Source organism: Solanum tuberosum, unplaced genomic scaffold (genome assembly GCF_000226075.1).
Source record: "Solanum tuberosum cultivar DM 1-3 516 R44 unplaced genomic scaffold, SolTub_3.0 scf00117, whole genome shotgun sequence".
NCBI lineage: Eukaryota > Viridiplantae > Streptophyta > Magnoliopsida > Solanales > Solanaceae > Solanum > Solanum tuberosum.
Window position 1 is genome coordinate 1,322,153 of NW_006239041.1, and position 14,858 is coordinate 1,337,010.

Below are 14,858 nucleotides of genomic sequence, written 5' to 3' on the forward strand. Positions count from 1 at the left end.
CCTGTTGATATCGAACATATTATTGTGCAACGCATACAAGAGGTAGTCATTGGAGATATTAAAAGTCTTTACTTTCCTTCTTCGATTACTTACGTATGTCAGAATGGGGTGGACAAAAAGTAGATGGACAATTAAAGGCCTTGAAAAGCCTATTCATCTATTGAAGAAGAAAGAGGAGGATTGATACCCTTGATCCGGAGTTTGGAACTTGCATCGAGAGTGCTGCTCCACCTTCCACAGACTCCACCTCTACATCCGTTGGGCAACTACGGATTGGACCTCCAGCATTGGTTCACATATCTGGACAAATGCATTGTAAGTACTCTCAGATTCAAGAGCTTGTGCGTAACCTCCCCACTAGACCTAGATAGAGCTCATCCTCTGCCCCAAGTAGTATTTCATAGACTTTGTCCACCATAGTGCATGAGCAACAAAATATCAAAGACAGGTTGGCTAAAGTTGAGAGGCCAGCAGCAGCAGAAGAAGGAGCACAAGAAGAAAAACAAATTTCTGATGAAGATGATGGACACACTCAGGAGGTTCTGTGGTATAGATGATGAAGATGATTCCCTCTGGGGCCCTGATAGCTCCAGTTCTAATTGAGACGTCTTAGAAAGTCCCTTGTGTTCTCTTTTTGATGTTTGTACTGTAAGGACACATTTTCATTTTTAGTTAGGGGCGTTTTTCATAGGGTACTTTAATTTATATGACTGATGTTGGGATTTCTACTCTACTTTGTTGTTGATTTTTCTGACTGTGTCTTTGTTGGGCTTGTTTTGGATTTGTGTGGCCTTGTCGGGCCTTGATTTTATGTATGTGATATGCTTTTGTTGAGATTGTGTGGAATTAGTCATTTTGTTTTTGTTTCTTGTTATTTATTTTGATTTACGGCTTCATTGTTTTTACTTTGATATGGAGATGTTGAGTGACCATGCCCAATGATTAGGGGTGGATATAGGTCAGTTTGGTTTGTTTTTTCATTAAAAAAAACCTAAACCAATTATGTCAATTTATTAAATATAAAAATTAAATCAAACCACATAAAGTCGATTTTTCGGTTTTGGCTTTAGTTGGTTCTTTCGATTTTTTCGATGTTTTACAACTATACAGTATTTGAAAAACAGATCAAATATATTTTCACTTACCTGTTTGATAAGCTAAACTTAAAAAATGTTAAATGAATAGAAATTTTCGAAAAGACTAAAAAATTCACATGAGTACAATTTATTTATTTTTGAAATATCAACGTTCATTATGTTAAAATAATAATATTAAAGGCTAGAGGCAAACTGAATACAAAATAAAATATTTACAAAGTAAATTGTTAACTTCGAATTTGAAAAACTATAACAATATAATTGTAACTTCGAATCTTAATACAAAATAAAATATTTACAAATTTTACAAGCCCAAATGTGACATAAAATATACAAACATTGAAAACTATAAACTAACTAAAAAAATATTAACAAAGTAGATTATAAATAATATTTTTTATCTATAAATAAAATAAAATTATATATATATGTCAGTTTGGTTTGGGTTCGGTTTAACTTTTTTTCTTTTAATACCAAACCAAACCAAGAGTGGTCGGTTTTTTTTTTCCAGTTTGATTTGGTTCGTCAGTTCGATTTGACTTTGCGATTTGGCTTGTACACCCCTACCAATGATAGATAGAGTGATGACTTTCTTGGGGGCAATTCATCATTTGGTTGTGAGTATATTGATGAGATGTTTTGTGTGGTGAAGTCTGACTAGCAAATACATGGTGAAATCTAAGTAGCCATATGTGGTAAAGTCTGAGTAGCCATGTCTCGAAGTAGGGCTGGGTATAAATATCGAAAATCAGATATACCGAATCGAACCGAATTTTTTTAGTATTTTGGTTTCGGTATTTTGGTTTTTGGTTCGGTTTTCAGTATATATTTTCATAGTTTCAATATTTCAGTTCGGTTTTCGGTATGTGATTTTGTATATTAACCGAAATATATTATATTATAATATATATTAATATTATATTAATTATTTATATTATATATTATAAGCAAAATGGAAAATTAGGTCAAGAATTCTAAAAAATTTCACTTTTCAATCGCCGTACAGTGCAGCACACTACCCAGTCCCACTTTCCATCGCCGCACATTCAGTTTTCAAAGTTCAACTCTGTCTCCCATTGTCGGCACCACACGTCCCAATCCCAATTTCCCACTTCCCACTTCTCGACATCGACCAGCGACGTCGAGGCTCCGACTGTCGCGACCAAAATCCAAAAGCAATCGACCGACGAGGCGGCGACCAACAAGATTATTTTTTGTTTTCAAGATTTCTTCTTCCGTTTTCTTTTTCTTTCTTTTTGATTTTCGCTTTTGTTACTAGTTAGTACGTGATTTTGAAATTAATAAACCGATCTAACAAAAACCAAACCGAAATAATAAAAACCGAACCGAACCGAACCAAATTATTTTGATTCGGTGTTCGGTACACTTATTACACAAACCGAAAATCAAAAAAAAAAACCAACCGAACCAAATTATTTTGATTCGGTGTTCGGTACACTTATTACACAAACCGAAAATCAAAAAAAAAAAAAACCAAAACCGAACCAAATTACCGAATGTCCAGCCCTATCTCGAAGTGATGTATGAATTTTCCTAATGATAGATTGATTGACATATTTCTTAAGAGCAAAACATCATCTTTTTGGGAGGATGTGACTTGGTACTTGTTACATAGTAGTGCACTGTGAAAAAATTGAACATAACCTTTGATTGAAGACAATAGTTCCTAAGGGGAGGATGTAACACCACATAAATTTGTAACATCTAAAATAACGTGTACATTGGATGAGCCAATTTGAAGTGTTTCACATCAACAATCATTCAGATTATTTATTAACATATTTAATTACTAATAGAATAATCAAAGTTAAACCAGTACATGTGTCCTTGACCACATGACAAATTCAATTCTACCTTTTTGCCGGCGAAGAACATGACCTGCACCATTGGACCCAGTTTATTACGTATAGTGATTAAACCTTGATGATTGGGTTTACGTTGCCAGTGTAAAAAAAAAAAACTTCATGATTGGGACTATAAGATAATTAGCATTTTAAGTAAATGTTGCTAGGTCCTCAAAACCATCAAATTGGATCTAAACACATAAAATGTAGGGACGGATTGATGCTGGGATGATGACGAAAACCAAAACCCAAATCAACATAACATGTTAATTGTTGAAGACAACTTCATCAAAACACAACACGTACGGTTTGATTTAGTGATAGGAACCCATGGACTCCCATTTTATGTGTGCAGCACTAAAATGTGTGCATCTCAATTGTCTTCTTTAGCTGGAGTGACAAATTGTTACCAGCCTTTCCCTTCTTAAGTTCCACATCAGCTAATTATAGATAGAACTCTTCCCCTAAGCTTTTCAAGTCTCTGCATAAAAGAAAAATACTAGTTTGAAAAAATGCAGCTGATATGTAATACCCTGACCTAATGCCAGCATACATACCAAGCCAAATATCTTTGCCCATCTTTCAGCAGAAGCACCCGCGTCTTTTAGATGAGAACAATCTGAATGATCATAATTTAAATAATACGTTGAATTTTCAGTTGCTTCAGCTACCCAGAGGTTATTAACATTATCTCTTGCTCTCTTGATGACATTGCAAAAACAAACCTGCAAAAACTTCATTATTCAGCTGGGTGCAAATAAGAGAAACACCAGACTTCATCGACATTTGAGTTTTACTTTACAGTACAACCTTTTAAATTCATTAATCATGAATACCGTGGGAGCCTCAATGACATAATTTCCAGGATGGAATACATGCAAAGACCATAAGAGAAAAATTGACAGCTTATAAAATTTGCAGTACTAAGAACCCAGCCCCAGATGCCTTTCAGCAACACACCTATTTGTTAGAGTTGAAGTTAATGGTATATCAACATATCCTGTATGGCTGTATAGAAGAGGATTTTTCTGAAAGCACAATAAGTAGCTTCCAGAAAATCAGAGGTTCAGTAATGGTGGCTATGAGGAAAATCACACACTGCTAGTAGTTTAATCCGTACTCACCGTAGATTCTACAAGGTTGGAGTTCATTGGAGCAAATGAATCAGTTCCTATGCATGGTGAGGTGAAACTGATGGCCATCAAGGTTTCTAATTCGTCATCAGAATCCAACATAGCTTTGGATCCATCAGCCACAAATACCCACTGCTTTGTTTGATGAGCTTCTGTATACAACTGCCCCACAAAAACAACCACCGCAGCGATATCAAACTCCCTGAGTGAAACCAAGCAACAAAATAAGTACAAAAGAAGTTTCTCGCTTCGGGAGCACATGTATTGACTTTAAGATATTCCCACCAAGACCGACCTGGAAATAGGAACTTCACCCAATTTACTCAATGAAATTGATTGGCGAGGACAGAAAGAGCTCCTGCAGGATCAGGTATCAGATGTATAAATTTGTGCAGTAAAAGAATGAAAATAGCAGATACTTACTCAAAATGTTCAACTGCCAGAGGAGACAAAGGCAGCCATTTGGATGTGGACCCTTTCGTTTGCAAGTAAAGGGTGCTAGAGTCTGAGCTTATCGGTGTAAGCCCTGTAACAGAAAAAGCTTGACCCTCTGCAAGCCCACAGTGCTATACAACAAATCAGTTAGAGATGATATAAGTACAAATTTGAGAAACATATTGGCATAATGAAAGGATACAAGGTTAAAGAAAAATATCTCAGTGCAAAATCAGATAACCAAGAGGACATTAAACAATTTCATACCTGTTTCTCAGTAGGATTCCATATTGTAATTAAGCCTTCCTTTGGACAGCACTTCAATGGTGTACGTTTGCTAGTCAATCCAACAACTCTAACTCGCATAAACGGAGTGACATCTCTTTCAGCAAGTCCAGCAGTTTGCAAAGCTTTTTCAAGAGATTTTTGCAGGTCAGACTGCCTGAATGCCTGAAAATGACAAAAAGGGAATCATGACTAGCCTCCTACGGCTAAAGCGGGTGGAAATGAACGTACCTCCAACTTCGCTTGATAGGATGAAAATAAATTCAACTGCTCTGAAGTCATCTCTGCCATCAGAAGTTCTGGTTCTGCAGCTCTCTCGAGTATCGTTAAAATCCTTGCCCCTTCTTTACTTTCATAGTCGCTTCCAATGTATGCATCTCTCTTTTCTCTTTGAGATTCTGAGACTACTCCCTCAACAATGCTACTACGTCTACATTGACACAACTCACAAATATAGGTTTTATCAGTACAAATCCAGATATTCATAGATAAAACGTATCAACTAGTATTGACGTGAAAGTTGAAGTTGTATTAGAAAATACGGCAAATCCCCATACTAAGGTCTGAACTGTTCAAAGTGTATAGTTCGACCCCAACCCGGGTGATTTTGGCCGTGCCTAGGTGTATAGGTCAAGGTTTGACAGTGGGGAATGTGTTGGATGTGAATTAAGGTCACAGGGGAACTCTAGCACAAAGTTAAGTTGGGGGCTTCTTGACAAGCTAAGTTTCCGCATTAGCTTGGCCAAGGTCCATCTTCAAACAACTATATCCTTTCCTCAACATGTTCGTAATTATGTTTCATAGATGACATCTTGGAGTATTCGCAATGCGAAGGGGAGCATGCAGATCATCTCTGAGTAGTGATGCAGACACTAAGGCACCAGCAGTTGTATGCGAAGTTCTCTAAGTGTGAGTTTTTGTTGAACATTGTGGTGTTTCTGGGCCGTGTAATTCTGACAAGTGTATCGCAGTCAATTTTCAAAAGATTGAGACCGTGAAAAACTGGTCAAGGCCCACAACCCCTATGGAGATTCGGAATTTCTTGGGCTTGGCAAGTTACTATCAGAGGTTTGTTGAAGGTTATCTTCTATTTCTCCACCGTTGACTAAATTGACTCAAAAGACGACTAAGTTCCAATGATCGCAGGCTTGTCAGAAAAGCTTTTAGGAGTTGAAAAACAAATTGACTTCAGCACCGGCATTGACTCTACCATAGGGGATAGAAGGGTTCATAGTGTCCTGTGATGCTTGGAGGGTTGGCTTGGGTTGTGTACTAATGCAGCATAGTAAGGTGGTCACTTATGCTCCAATGCAATTTAAAAACCACGAGAAGAACTATTTGACGCATGATCTAGAATTGGCAGAAGTGGTTTTGCATTCAAGGTATGGCGTCATTACCTCCATGGGGTTTATATGGTTTGTCTTCACTGACCATAAGAGTCTTCAATATATCATTAAGCAGAGGGAGTTAAATTTGAGGCAACACAGGTAGCTTGAATTGCTCAAAGACTACAACATGGATATTCTTTGTCACCAGGGTAAGGCTAATGTTCTGGCCAATGCCCTCAGCCGACGATCTATGGGAAGCTTACCGCATCTTCAGAGGGATAGAAAAGGTATGGCTAAGGATATTCTCATTCTAGCGAGCTTGGGAGTCTAACTCTTGGACTACGAAGATGGCAGTATAGTTATCCAAAAACAGGTTGAATCATATTAAGTGGCTGAGGGGAAGGAGAAGGAGAATGATGATCCCATTTTTCTTCAGCTCAAAGGTGGGATACATCAGCATGGAATGACGGCTTATGAACAAGGGAGAAATGGCACTTTGAGGTGCCAAGGCAAGTTGTGTGTTCCTAATGTTGATGGGCTTTGTGAGAGGATCTTGGCAGAAGCTCACAGTTCACGGTACTCCGTTCATCCCAGCTCTACGAAGATGTATCACGATCTTAAGGGGGTCTATCGGTGTAATGACATGAAGAGAGGGGTGGTAGACTATGTAGCTAAGTGTCTGAATTACCCCGCAGGTTAAGGTTGAGCATCAGAATACCAGAGGGGGATGATTAACATTAACTATGTGATTGGTTTATCTCACTCATTTTGAAAACATGATTCCATTTGGGTGATCATGGATCGACTCACGAAGTTTGTCATTTCTTGCCCGTGAAGATTATCGACTCAGCAGAAGATTATGCAAAATTGTGCATTCAAGAGATAGCCTGGTGGCATGGGACTCCAATCTCCATTATCACATATTGTGGTGCTCAGTTCAGGGCAAATTTCCGAAAGTCCATGCAGAAATGGTTAGGCACACAAGTGAATCTAAACACGGCTTTTCACTCGCAAACAGATGGCCATGTCAAACACAATTCACACACTCAAGGACACGTTGAGGGCTTGTGCCTTGGACTTCAAAGGCAATTGGGATGATCACTTGCCCCTTATCGAGTTCGCCCTACGACAATAGCTACCACTCGAATATTAGGATGGCACCGTTCGAGGCATTATATGGCCAATGATGTAGGTTTTCTATTATGTGGTTAGAAGTGGGTGAAGCAGAGTTACTTGGGCCAAACTTAGTTCACCATGCTATGGAGAAGGTCAAGGTAATTTAGCACTGACTAAGAACAGCTCGGAGCTGTCAAAAATCATATTCAGATGTGCGCCGCAAAGAGCTAGAGTTTGACGTTGATGATTTGGGTGTTTCTCATGGCTTCACCCATGAGGGTTGTTATGCAGTTCGACAGAAAGGGGACGCTAAGTATACGGTATATTTGTTCTTATAGGATCCTAGTGGCCTACTAAGTAGAGTTGCCAATCGGGTTGTCTTCAATTCGTTAGGTTTTTCATGTGTCTATGTTAGGGGAGTGTGTAGGAGACTTGCCTCTCGTCGTACCTAACCAGTGTTCTGAAAGGCGCTCGCCTCTCGCCAAAGGCGATGAGGCGAAGCGAGGCAAGGTGAGGCGATGCCTCGTCATCTTTTACTAGTTAGGCGTGGTGAGTTCAGAAAAGCGACCAAAAGGCGAATGGCAAGGCGAGGCGACAATGCGTCACCTTATAAAAAAAAGGATCTGATTTAATAATTAAAAGGCAATATTAGGGTTTATTTGGTGTTTTTGCAAACCTAGGACTTCTCTCCATCGCGACTCTCCTTGCACCTTCGTGACCCTCTCTTCTCCAGTTCTCCTCCCTCACTACTTCACGACTCTCTTCTCCAGTTCTCCTCCATCACTACTTCGCGACTCTCTTCTCCAGTTCTACTCCCTCACTACTTCACGACTTCCTTCTTCTTCTCTTTTCCAATTCTCCTCACTACTGACGACGAGACCTCAGCTACTCAGCACTCAGCAGGTATGGTTTTAGATTATTTATTTCTTCTCTTCTTCTTCTTTCATATGCAGAAGAAGTGCAGACTCTGTTTTTCACTCTGTTTTTTATTTTGAAGCTACTGCTAACTTACTGCATTACTGCAATCTGCCTACATTTTTTTTAAAAAAAAAAAATCAATCCTTCTATATTTATTCTGCCCTACTCAATTTAGTTTTATACTAATTAATATAGTATTTGCTAATATATGTTATTGCTATTGAGATTTTGGATATTTATATATGCAAAATAAATATTTTAAGTATTTGGTATTGATTGACGCCTCAATCCAAAAAGGCGAGCGGCAACGCCACGAGGCGAGGCAGACCCATGTTGCCTTTCGCCGTCCAAAAACACTTTGCCTAACTAAGACATTGATGTTATAGAGAACTTATCCTATGAATAGATTCCCATAGCTATTATTGATCGCCAAGTCCGAAAGTTGAGAAGCAAGGAAGTGACCCCAGTTAAGGTGTTATGGAGGAATCATAATGTTGAAGAGGCTGCATGGGAGGCTGAACAAGCCACGAATTCAAAATATTTGCACCTAGTTTAAGGTCTTGAAGAAAGAGCTTAAGGTAGAATTCCTTTTCCAATACTCTATACTCATATTAAAATGTTTTGTCACTGATGCTTACGTATTCAAAGTCATATTTATGTTCCAAGTCTTTATACCTTCCATGATTCATGCTTATGAATTCTTTTCCGTGGCATATCCCGTCACTGATGACAATGATAGAGTGAGTATTTGGTAAGGAAGGTAAGTTATGCGAAATAAAATCCTTTTCATGTTTTCTAAGGCTAAGAAAATCCCATCACTTTTCCTTTTTATGTTGAATCCTCTCATATTTTCCCTCTTCCTTGCATTCATTTAACTACTATTTTCCTCTGACTGCTCTGTTCTTTTTCCTAATAACATGAAAAAAAATTAGTGACTTGTTTGATGTTGTTCTCTAAGCTCAGTGCAAGTTATTTTCTTTTTGTCCTTTGCCTGACGAAAAAGGAGATACTATCCACAGTGTCTTAACTTTATTTTCATGCCTCATAACAGTTCCAGTATTCAATATGCTCAGAAGGATTGAATCACTATCTTAAAGCAAAGGTCAAATATTTTGATTAGTAAAATATATTCAAGTGAAGGTTTCTAGGCCTTCTCATGCAATTTGTGTCTGTTACAGTTACCAAAATAATGGTGATATTAGTTGATGTAGAGCATGACTCAAACCAATTTGTGTTTTCCATTTTAAAAACTAATCTGCTATCCTATTCTAGATAGCTATTCTAATTAATAGATCGATACAGATGTCTGACCCACTGGAAATTTGATAGAAAATCACACATAACAGCAGAAAGTTAGATCACTTTACAGAAAAAACCAGTGTGCCACTTTTACTTATGTTGGAGCAAAGAAATCATATTTATTGAATAAATCAAGCGTGGACTTAAGAGTGATCCATAAGATTATTGCCATAATGTTACTAAACTAGTATCAGATGCACTGTGGTCTATGATGGGGTTGGGGCACATTTCTTGACGTATCACGGGATTCAAATGAGGAAAAAGCAAGAAGCTGGCAGGAGGACACAAAAGTGAGAGTGAAAGTTTATTACCAAAAGATATTCAAGGAAGCATGTAATAGCATCAAACAGTGACCGAGGACAAATACACATTTTGGGTGGATATACTGGATGATTATAAAATGATGCAACTCAAATGGACCACCTGAAGTAAGGGGTATAAGGGATAAAGGTAAAAGTGGGAAGCACTGAGCTATTAAATTGTTCAAAAGCTAGCTAGCATTTGCTTGATGCAAAAAGGCACAGCGAGCAAAACTCTTGATAGCTTTTCTCATCCAGAGTGAGGCAAAGATTGGCTGCATCACTTAAGTTACTTCTTTTTGCATCTAGGTGATAGTTTCTACCAATTGAAGAAAATGTGACGGACATTTTCAAATTAAAAAAAAAAAAAAAAAGTTAAAGCAATTCTAAAAATGAACCCATAATGCAGATACCAAGAGAAAGACAGAGAGAAATCTTTTAGCAAGCTTGCAGTCAAAAAAACATATAGTTATTTATTTGGTATCACCTTTCATTAAAATACTGCATCTCTTTAGCTTCCATCCGTTCAGATCTTACAATGAACCCCCGATTACTTAACCTGGATGTCATAGATTGTCATCAGAATCAAAACTATTTTTTCTTCCCCAACAACTTTCAATTACCTTTGCCTGAAGAGAACAGGATATATCCTTGAAATTACAACCAATGTTAGTGGAACAGCACCTCCACCATCCTTGATTGACATAAATGATAATGGAATACCACCACCTTTACCTAACAATGTTTACATGAAGCAAGACAGGACAAACGGAAACAGAAAAAATTATAATGGCATAGCCAGGATATAACTGCAAGTAATGAGTTTTTGGTATTACTAATACTTACAGAAGCCCAAACGAGATGCCCAATGAGCTCTATATGTCCCATTTATATGCAGCAGTAAACTAGTCATCCCTGACACCTGAAATTAATGCAGACCTTTAAAAATGCTAATAGAAACTGGAAAAGCCCTTGAAAGCAACAATATTTATTATCTAGAAGCTGCTAAAGGCAACAACCTCAAGAGGTGAAACAGGACCTGTCCAGCCACACAATCCAGCTCCCCAGATCTATAAATAACAAGATAAGCTGTCAGCAATATGAAATTCTGACAACCCCTAACTCAAAGAATAGACTATAACTATTAATTTAATGTGGTACCCTAAGCTTTTGACCAACAAACAGCTTTCCAGCAGCCAACTTCTTGGATAGTTGTATATCTAAGACAGCAATTATTGAATACCTATAAAACAAACAAATTCTGCATGATCAGGAAGTCCAATTGACAACACAGTGATAAACATTAATATTTTTCTTACCACCCATCGGTCAGTTCAACTTTTGCACAAGTTCCATTCTCGGTCGTGCTTGATAGTGAAGATTGAGGTCCAACTGGCGAGACACAAATTGAATAGATATTGGAAACACAGAGTACCATCATAGAAGAAGGTGGGACGTCTCCTTCTAAAATTCTCTTAACTGCAGATCGATGACCACGATTTACTTCTCTTTCATATCTGTCCAAAGGATGAATTGATGTTTTTATTGTACCTGCGAGATCCAAGAGGAAATGCACAAACTGGCTGAATTACAGATACCTGTATTTTAATTCTTCAAGTACATTGCATATTGTCAGAAGTTTCCCAGAAAATTTGCCACTGTAACACCTCTCATAAGATGCAAGTTTCCAAACAATCCACTTATAGTGATTTGTAATCCACCTATTGGAATGATGAAGAATATTTGTAAGCTTGTCGCATCAAAGAACAATTTAAAAGGAAGATAAACTTTTATTAGACATCAACCATATTAAACGATAGAATTGTCTTGATCTGCTCAGCAGACAAGTATACCCATGATTATAAGTTTATAACTATATAGATCAATAAGTGGATCTAAGAGAAAGTAGCATATAAAAGTGCAAGGATATCTCAACAATGTCAGAACTGTATGCAAAAGTTATCACCAAATCGTTTTGTAGTCTTCAACACAAGCTGCCAGACACACACAGATGCATAATTCAATGGGTACTATCACCAACAACTATGCATACTGCTACAAGCAACAATTCTTTAGTGCAGCACTTGAAACTAATTGGTTCCATCTGATAATTCATACTGTACACCCATGATTATAGCTTTATAGATCAATCCATGGATCTAAGGGAATGTAGAAAATACAAGTTCCTGCAACTCTCAACAATGTCAGAACAGAATGTGAAATCTATAGCCAAATAATTTTGTAGCTTCAACAAAAGCTCCCAGACACACATGCATGATTCAATGGGTACTATTATCAATATCTATTCATATTGCTACAAGAGGTCAACAATCATTTAATGCAACACTTGAAACAAATTGGTTGCTTCTAGTAATGTAGCTACTCCATCAGCAGCTATTCTGACAGCCAACAATTTTTTCTTAACGTTCTTGCAGAGAAGTATAAAAAATTACTTTTTAGAAACATATTGCATGGAAGCTCCTGATTGAGACAGCATCTCCAAAAAAGACTCTACTCCAATGCAACCTGAGCAAGATTTATCATTGAACACATAAGTCTCAGCAGTAGCTGGATTCATCCTTCTCACGTCATCTGGCAAACTCTCTAGCTGAATCTCCACAGAATATAAGAAGTATCAGCTATCAAAAGCAAAGTCATCAATCAAAGGAAACAAATTATTCTGGTCCATTCACACCTTGCTCAGGATTGATGGGGGCTTTCCAAGATACTCCTTCATATACAATCGTGCCACATGGAATGGATATCGAACTGAAACCTTTCCTTTTTGAGAGGTTAATTTTGGTGCTAAATCTGAGAACCCTAGTTAAATGATATCAAACCTATCAAAAATGATTTAAGACAAGCCATAAGGAGTCTATTTACAAACTTCAAATATACCATTAGCAGCACCGGGATTGTTTCTTTTGAGAGGGTTGACGATGCTGGTGCTTCGAGGCTTCTTGAATGGAGAAACAAAACTTCCCCCGGGTTTCCTCTTCCGACCAACGTTCTGGTTTCTATCTGCAAATCCTCCTCCAATACTATTTGAGATATCCACCAAAGGGCCCCTGGAAGGCCGTTCTAGCAATTTAGGTTTTGAAGCGATGTCATTTTCTCTAAGGTCCGTAGCTGCTGAGTTCTTATTAAATGGCTCTCCATTCTGTGGAATACTATGGTCCAGCCTACTAGTGCTTTCTTTTGCCACAGCATCAAATTCCTTTATCAAGTTACTTGCTGGAACGAGATTTTCTGTTTTAATCGAAGACTTCTTATGATACAAAGTTGATCTCAATGGCGATGTAAAAGGGCTTGAGGACCCACTACCTTTCGCTGCCGATAAGAGGGAAACAGGAGTATCAGAGTTCAATTCTTTGGTGGAGACCTGATCAACAGATTTTTGGTCTTTTGAAAAAGAAAGCAATGGATCAGCCACATCCTTTTCATCAACAAGACAACCCAGCTCTAGATCTCCAAGCAGACTCCTTGCGCGTTTCAATGCCTCACAGGAAACTGTTATTGATCTACCACCAGCAGTATGAAACTTTATTGGAGGAGGTTTATCTGCACAGTGCAGAAAATCTGCTACTAACTCCTCTGCTGGACAAACTGGGGAGTTAAATTTAACATCAAACGGAGACAATGAAGCTGCTGAAACATTAGTAGACCCTGTGCTAGCAATGCCCTGAAAACCAAAGAGCTCATCTGAAGTTGTATTTTTCTTTCCAGAACCTGGAAATGTTTCATGGTCACCATTTTCATCCAAGCCCAACAACGCCTTGGCCCTATTAAGACCTGTAGAAGATATATTGACTGGTTTACCAGAGCCTGTCTGGAACAACGAGTTGGACATGCTAAATTGTTTGTTCAAGCTAGAAGGGGAAAAGGATTGTGGAGCATTAAGGGCTTTCCCTGAGCCTTTCTGGAACACGGCTTCCTGAAAAGCAAGAACATCTTGTCTTCCAGTTCCTATGCCTGCACAATAATTTGGTAATGCATATCCATAAAGTCAAGAAACTTGGATATGGACTCACATACTCCACTGTATCTCTAAAATTGACAAATCTAAAGGAAACAAGTGTTACAAAGAATAAAGCAAGATTGAATTTTCAATTAATTTTAGGTCAAATACTGATTCTAAGTTCTGGGTCTTATTTCAAAAAATCCCAATTTGACATAATAGATTATAGTATTATTATGGAGGATAAAATGTGAGACCTGTGTCCAAAATCGGCTTGTCTTCATCACCAAGGATGGAAAGAGCTGTTGATATGGAAGAATGTTTCACTGACACAGGTTTCCCTGATCCAGTTCGAAAAATTGGAAATTGTGTAGAAGTTGAATCAGTGTTCCCTGCTAATCTCGAACTTCCTGCATTTCAAAAAAAGCCATTAATGCTATGCCATGCAAATATTGAAGAAAACAAACAAGTACCTTGACGCAAGAGATCGGGCATGGATTGGAGCTGCTGGGGAGGTAGGGTTAAGCTAGGTTCTTCGAGGGCTTCAGTAAGAGACTCTCCATCAGAGACTTTCCATCGGAAATCACTCACCGAGACGGAGTACAACTGCCACGTCGACATCTTCCGGCAATTTGTGTGGGAAATGTTTCCAACTTTTTTTATTAAAGCGGGAAAATTTCGTTTCTCTTATACCCGCGCCAATTAAATTATGGATCATGGGCTGGCCTGGCCTTAACTGGACTGGGCTGACTAACAACCTTCAAAACAAAAGTCATTTTAGAAGACAATCCGTGTGCAATATTTTGTATTCAAATATTTGAAAATATTAATTTCTGAGAAATTTGAATGATCAAAACTACCGTAAAATATTTATAAATTAATACTCGATAAATTAATAATCTCTCTAAAATAATTGTTCTCTCCGATCCCGAATTGGGCCAATGGAAAAAATCACCAATTTTGATAAGATAATATATTTTCAGAAGACCCCTATATAAATATATAGTCCCATTAATAATTCATAAAAGTACAAATATATCTAAGACAATTTAGTGAAATATGATTTTATTGTGTTCTGTTTTTTCTTAAAATTTAAATCTAGTTGAAGCTCATCTTTAACTTTTC

The 14,858-nt window shown here is 37.8% G+C and overlaps 1 protein-coding gene across 2 annotated transcripts; it reads right to left on the minus strand.

Moving 5' to 3' along the window:
• Nucleotides 1-3,128: 3,128 nt before the first annotated feature.
• LOC102591010 (protein BREAST CANCER SUSCEPTIBILITY 2 homolog B-like) lies at nt 3,129-14,419 on the minus strand. 2 transcript variants are annotated; one of them, XM_015309895.1, is made up of 19 exons: nt 14,207-14,419; nt 13,991-14,143; nt 12,674-13,747; nt 12,471-12,586; nt 12,229-12,383; nt 11,374-11,496; nt 11,095-11,292; nt 10,937-11,018; nt 10,795-10,845; nt 10,622-10,697; nt 10,399-10,510; nt 10,263-10,334; nt 5,047-5,245; nt 4,798-4,980; nt 4,519-4,661; nt 4,391-4,453; nt 4,087-4,297; nt 3,520-3,687; nt 3,129-3,443 (listed from the first exon to the last, which is right to left on the minus strand). In XM_015309895.1, the coding sequence occupies exons 1-19, from the start codon at nt 14,352-14,354 to the stop codon at nt 3,399-3,401; spliced, it is 3,372 nt and encodes a 1,123-aa protein (XP_015165381.1). In that variant the 5' UTR covers nt 14,355-14,419; the 3' UTR covers nt 3,129-3,398. The 2 variants fall into 2 exon arrangements, with proteins under 2 accessions (XP_015165381.1, XP_006350160.1); XM_006350098.2 differs by having other exon boundaries at nt 12,471-12,595.
• Between the last annotated feature and the right edge of the window lie 439 nt (nt 14,420-14,858).

What these genes read in the sequence shown, in the direction of transcription:
- LOC102591010 (XM_006350098.2), bottom strand. Translation starts at nt 14,354, where the DNA reads ATGTCGACGTGGCAGTTGTACTCCGTCTCGGTGAGTGATTTCCGATGG. An exon ending in CCTATCAAGCGAAGTTGGAG is followed by an intron (nt 4,981 to 5,046) that starts GTACGTTCATTT and finishes TGTCATTTTCAG; the next exon opens with GCATTCAGGCAGTCTGACCT. An exon ending in GGTGAAGTTCCTATTTCCAG is followed by an intron (nt 4,298 to 4,390) that starts GTCGGTCTTGGT and finishes GGTTTCACTCAG; the next exon opens with GGAGTTTGATATCGCTGCGG.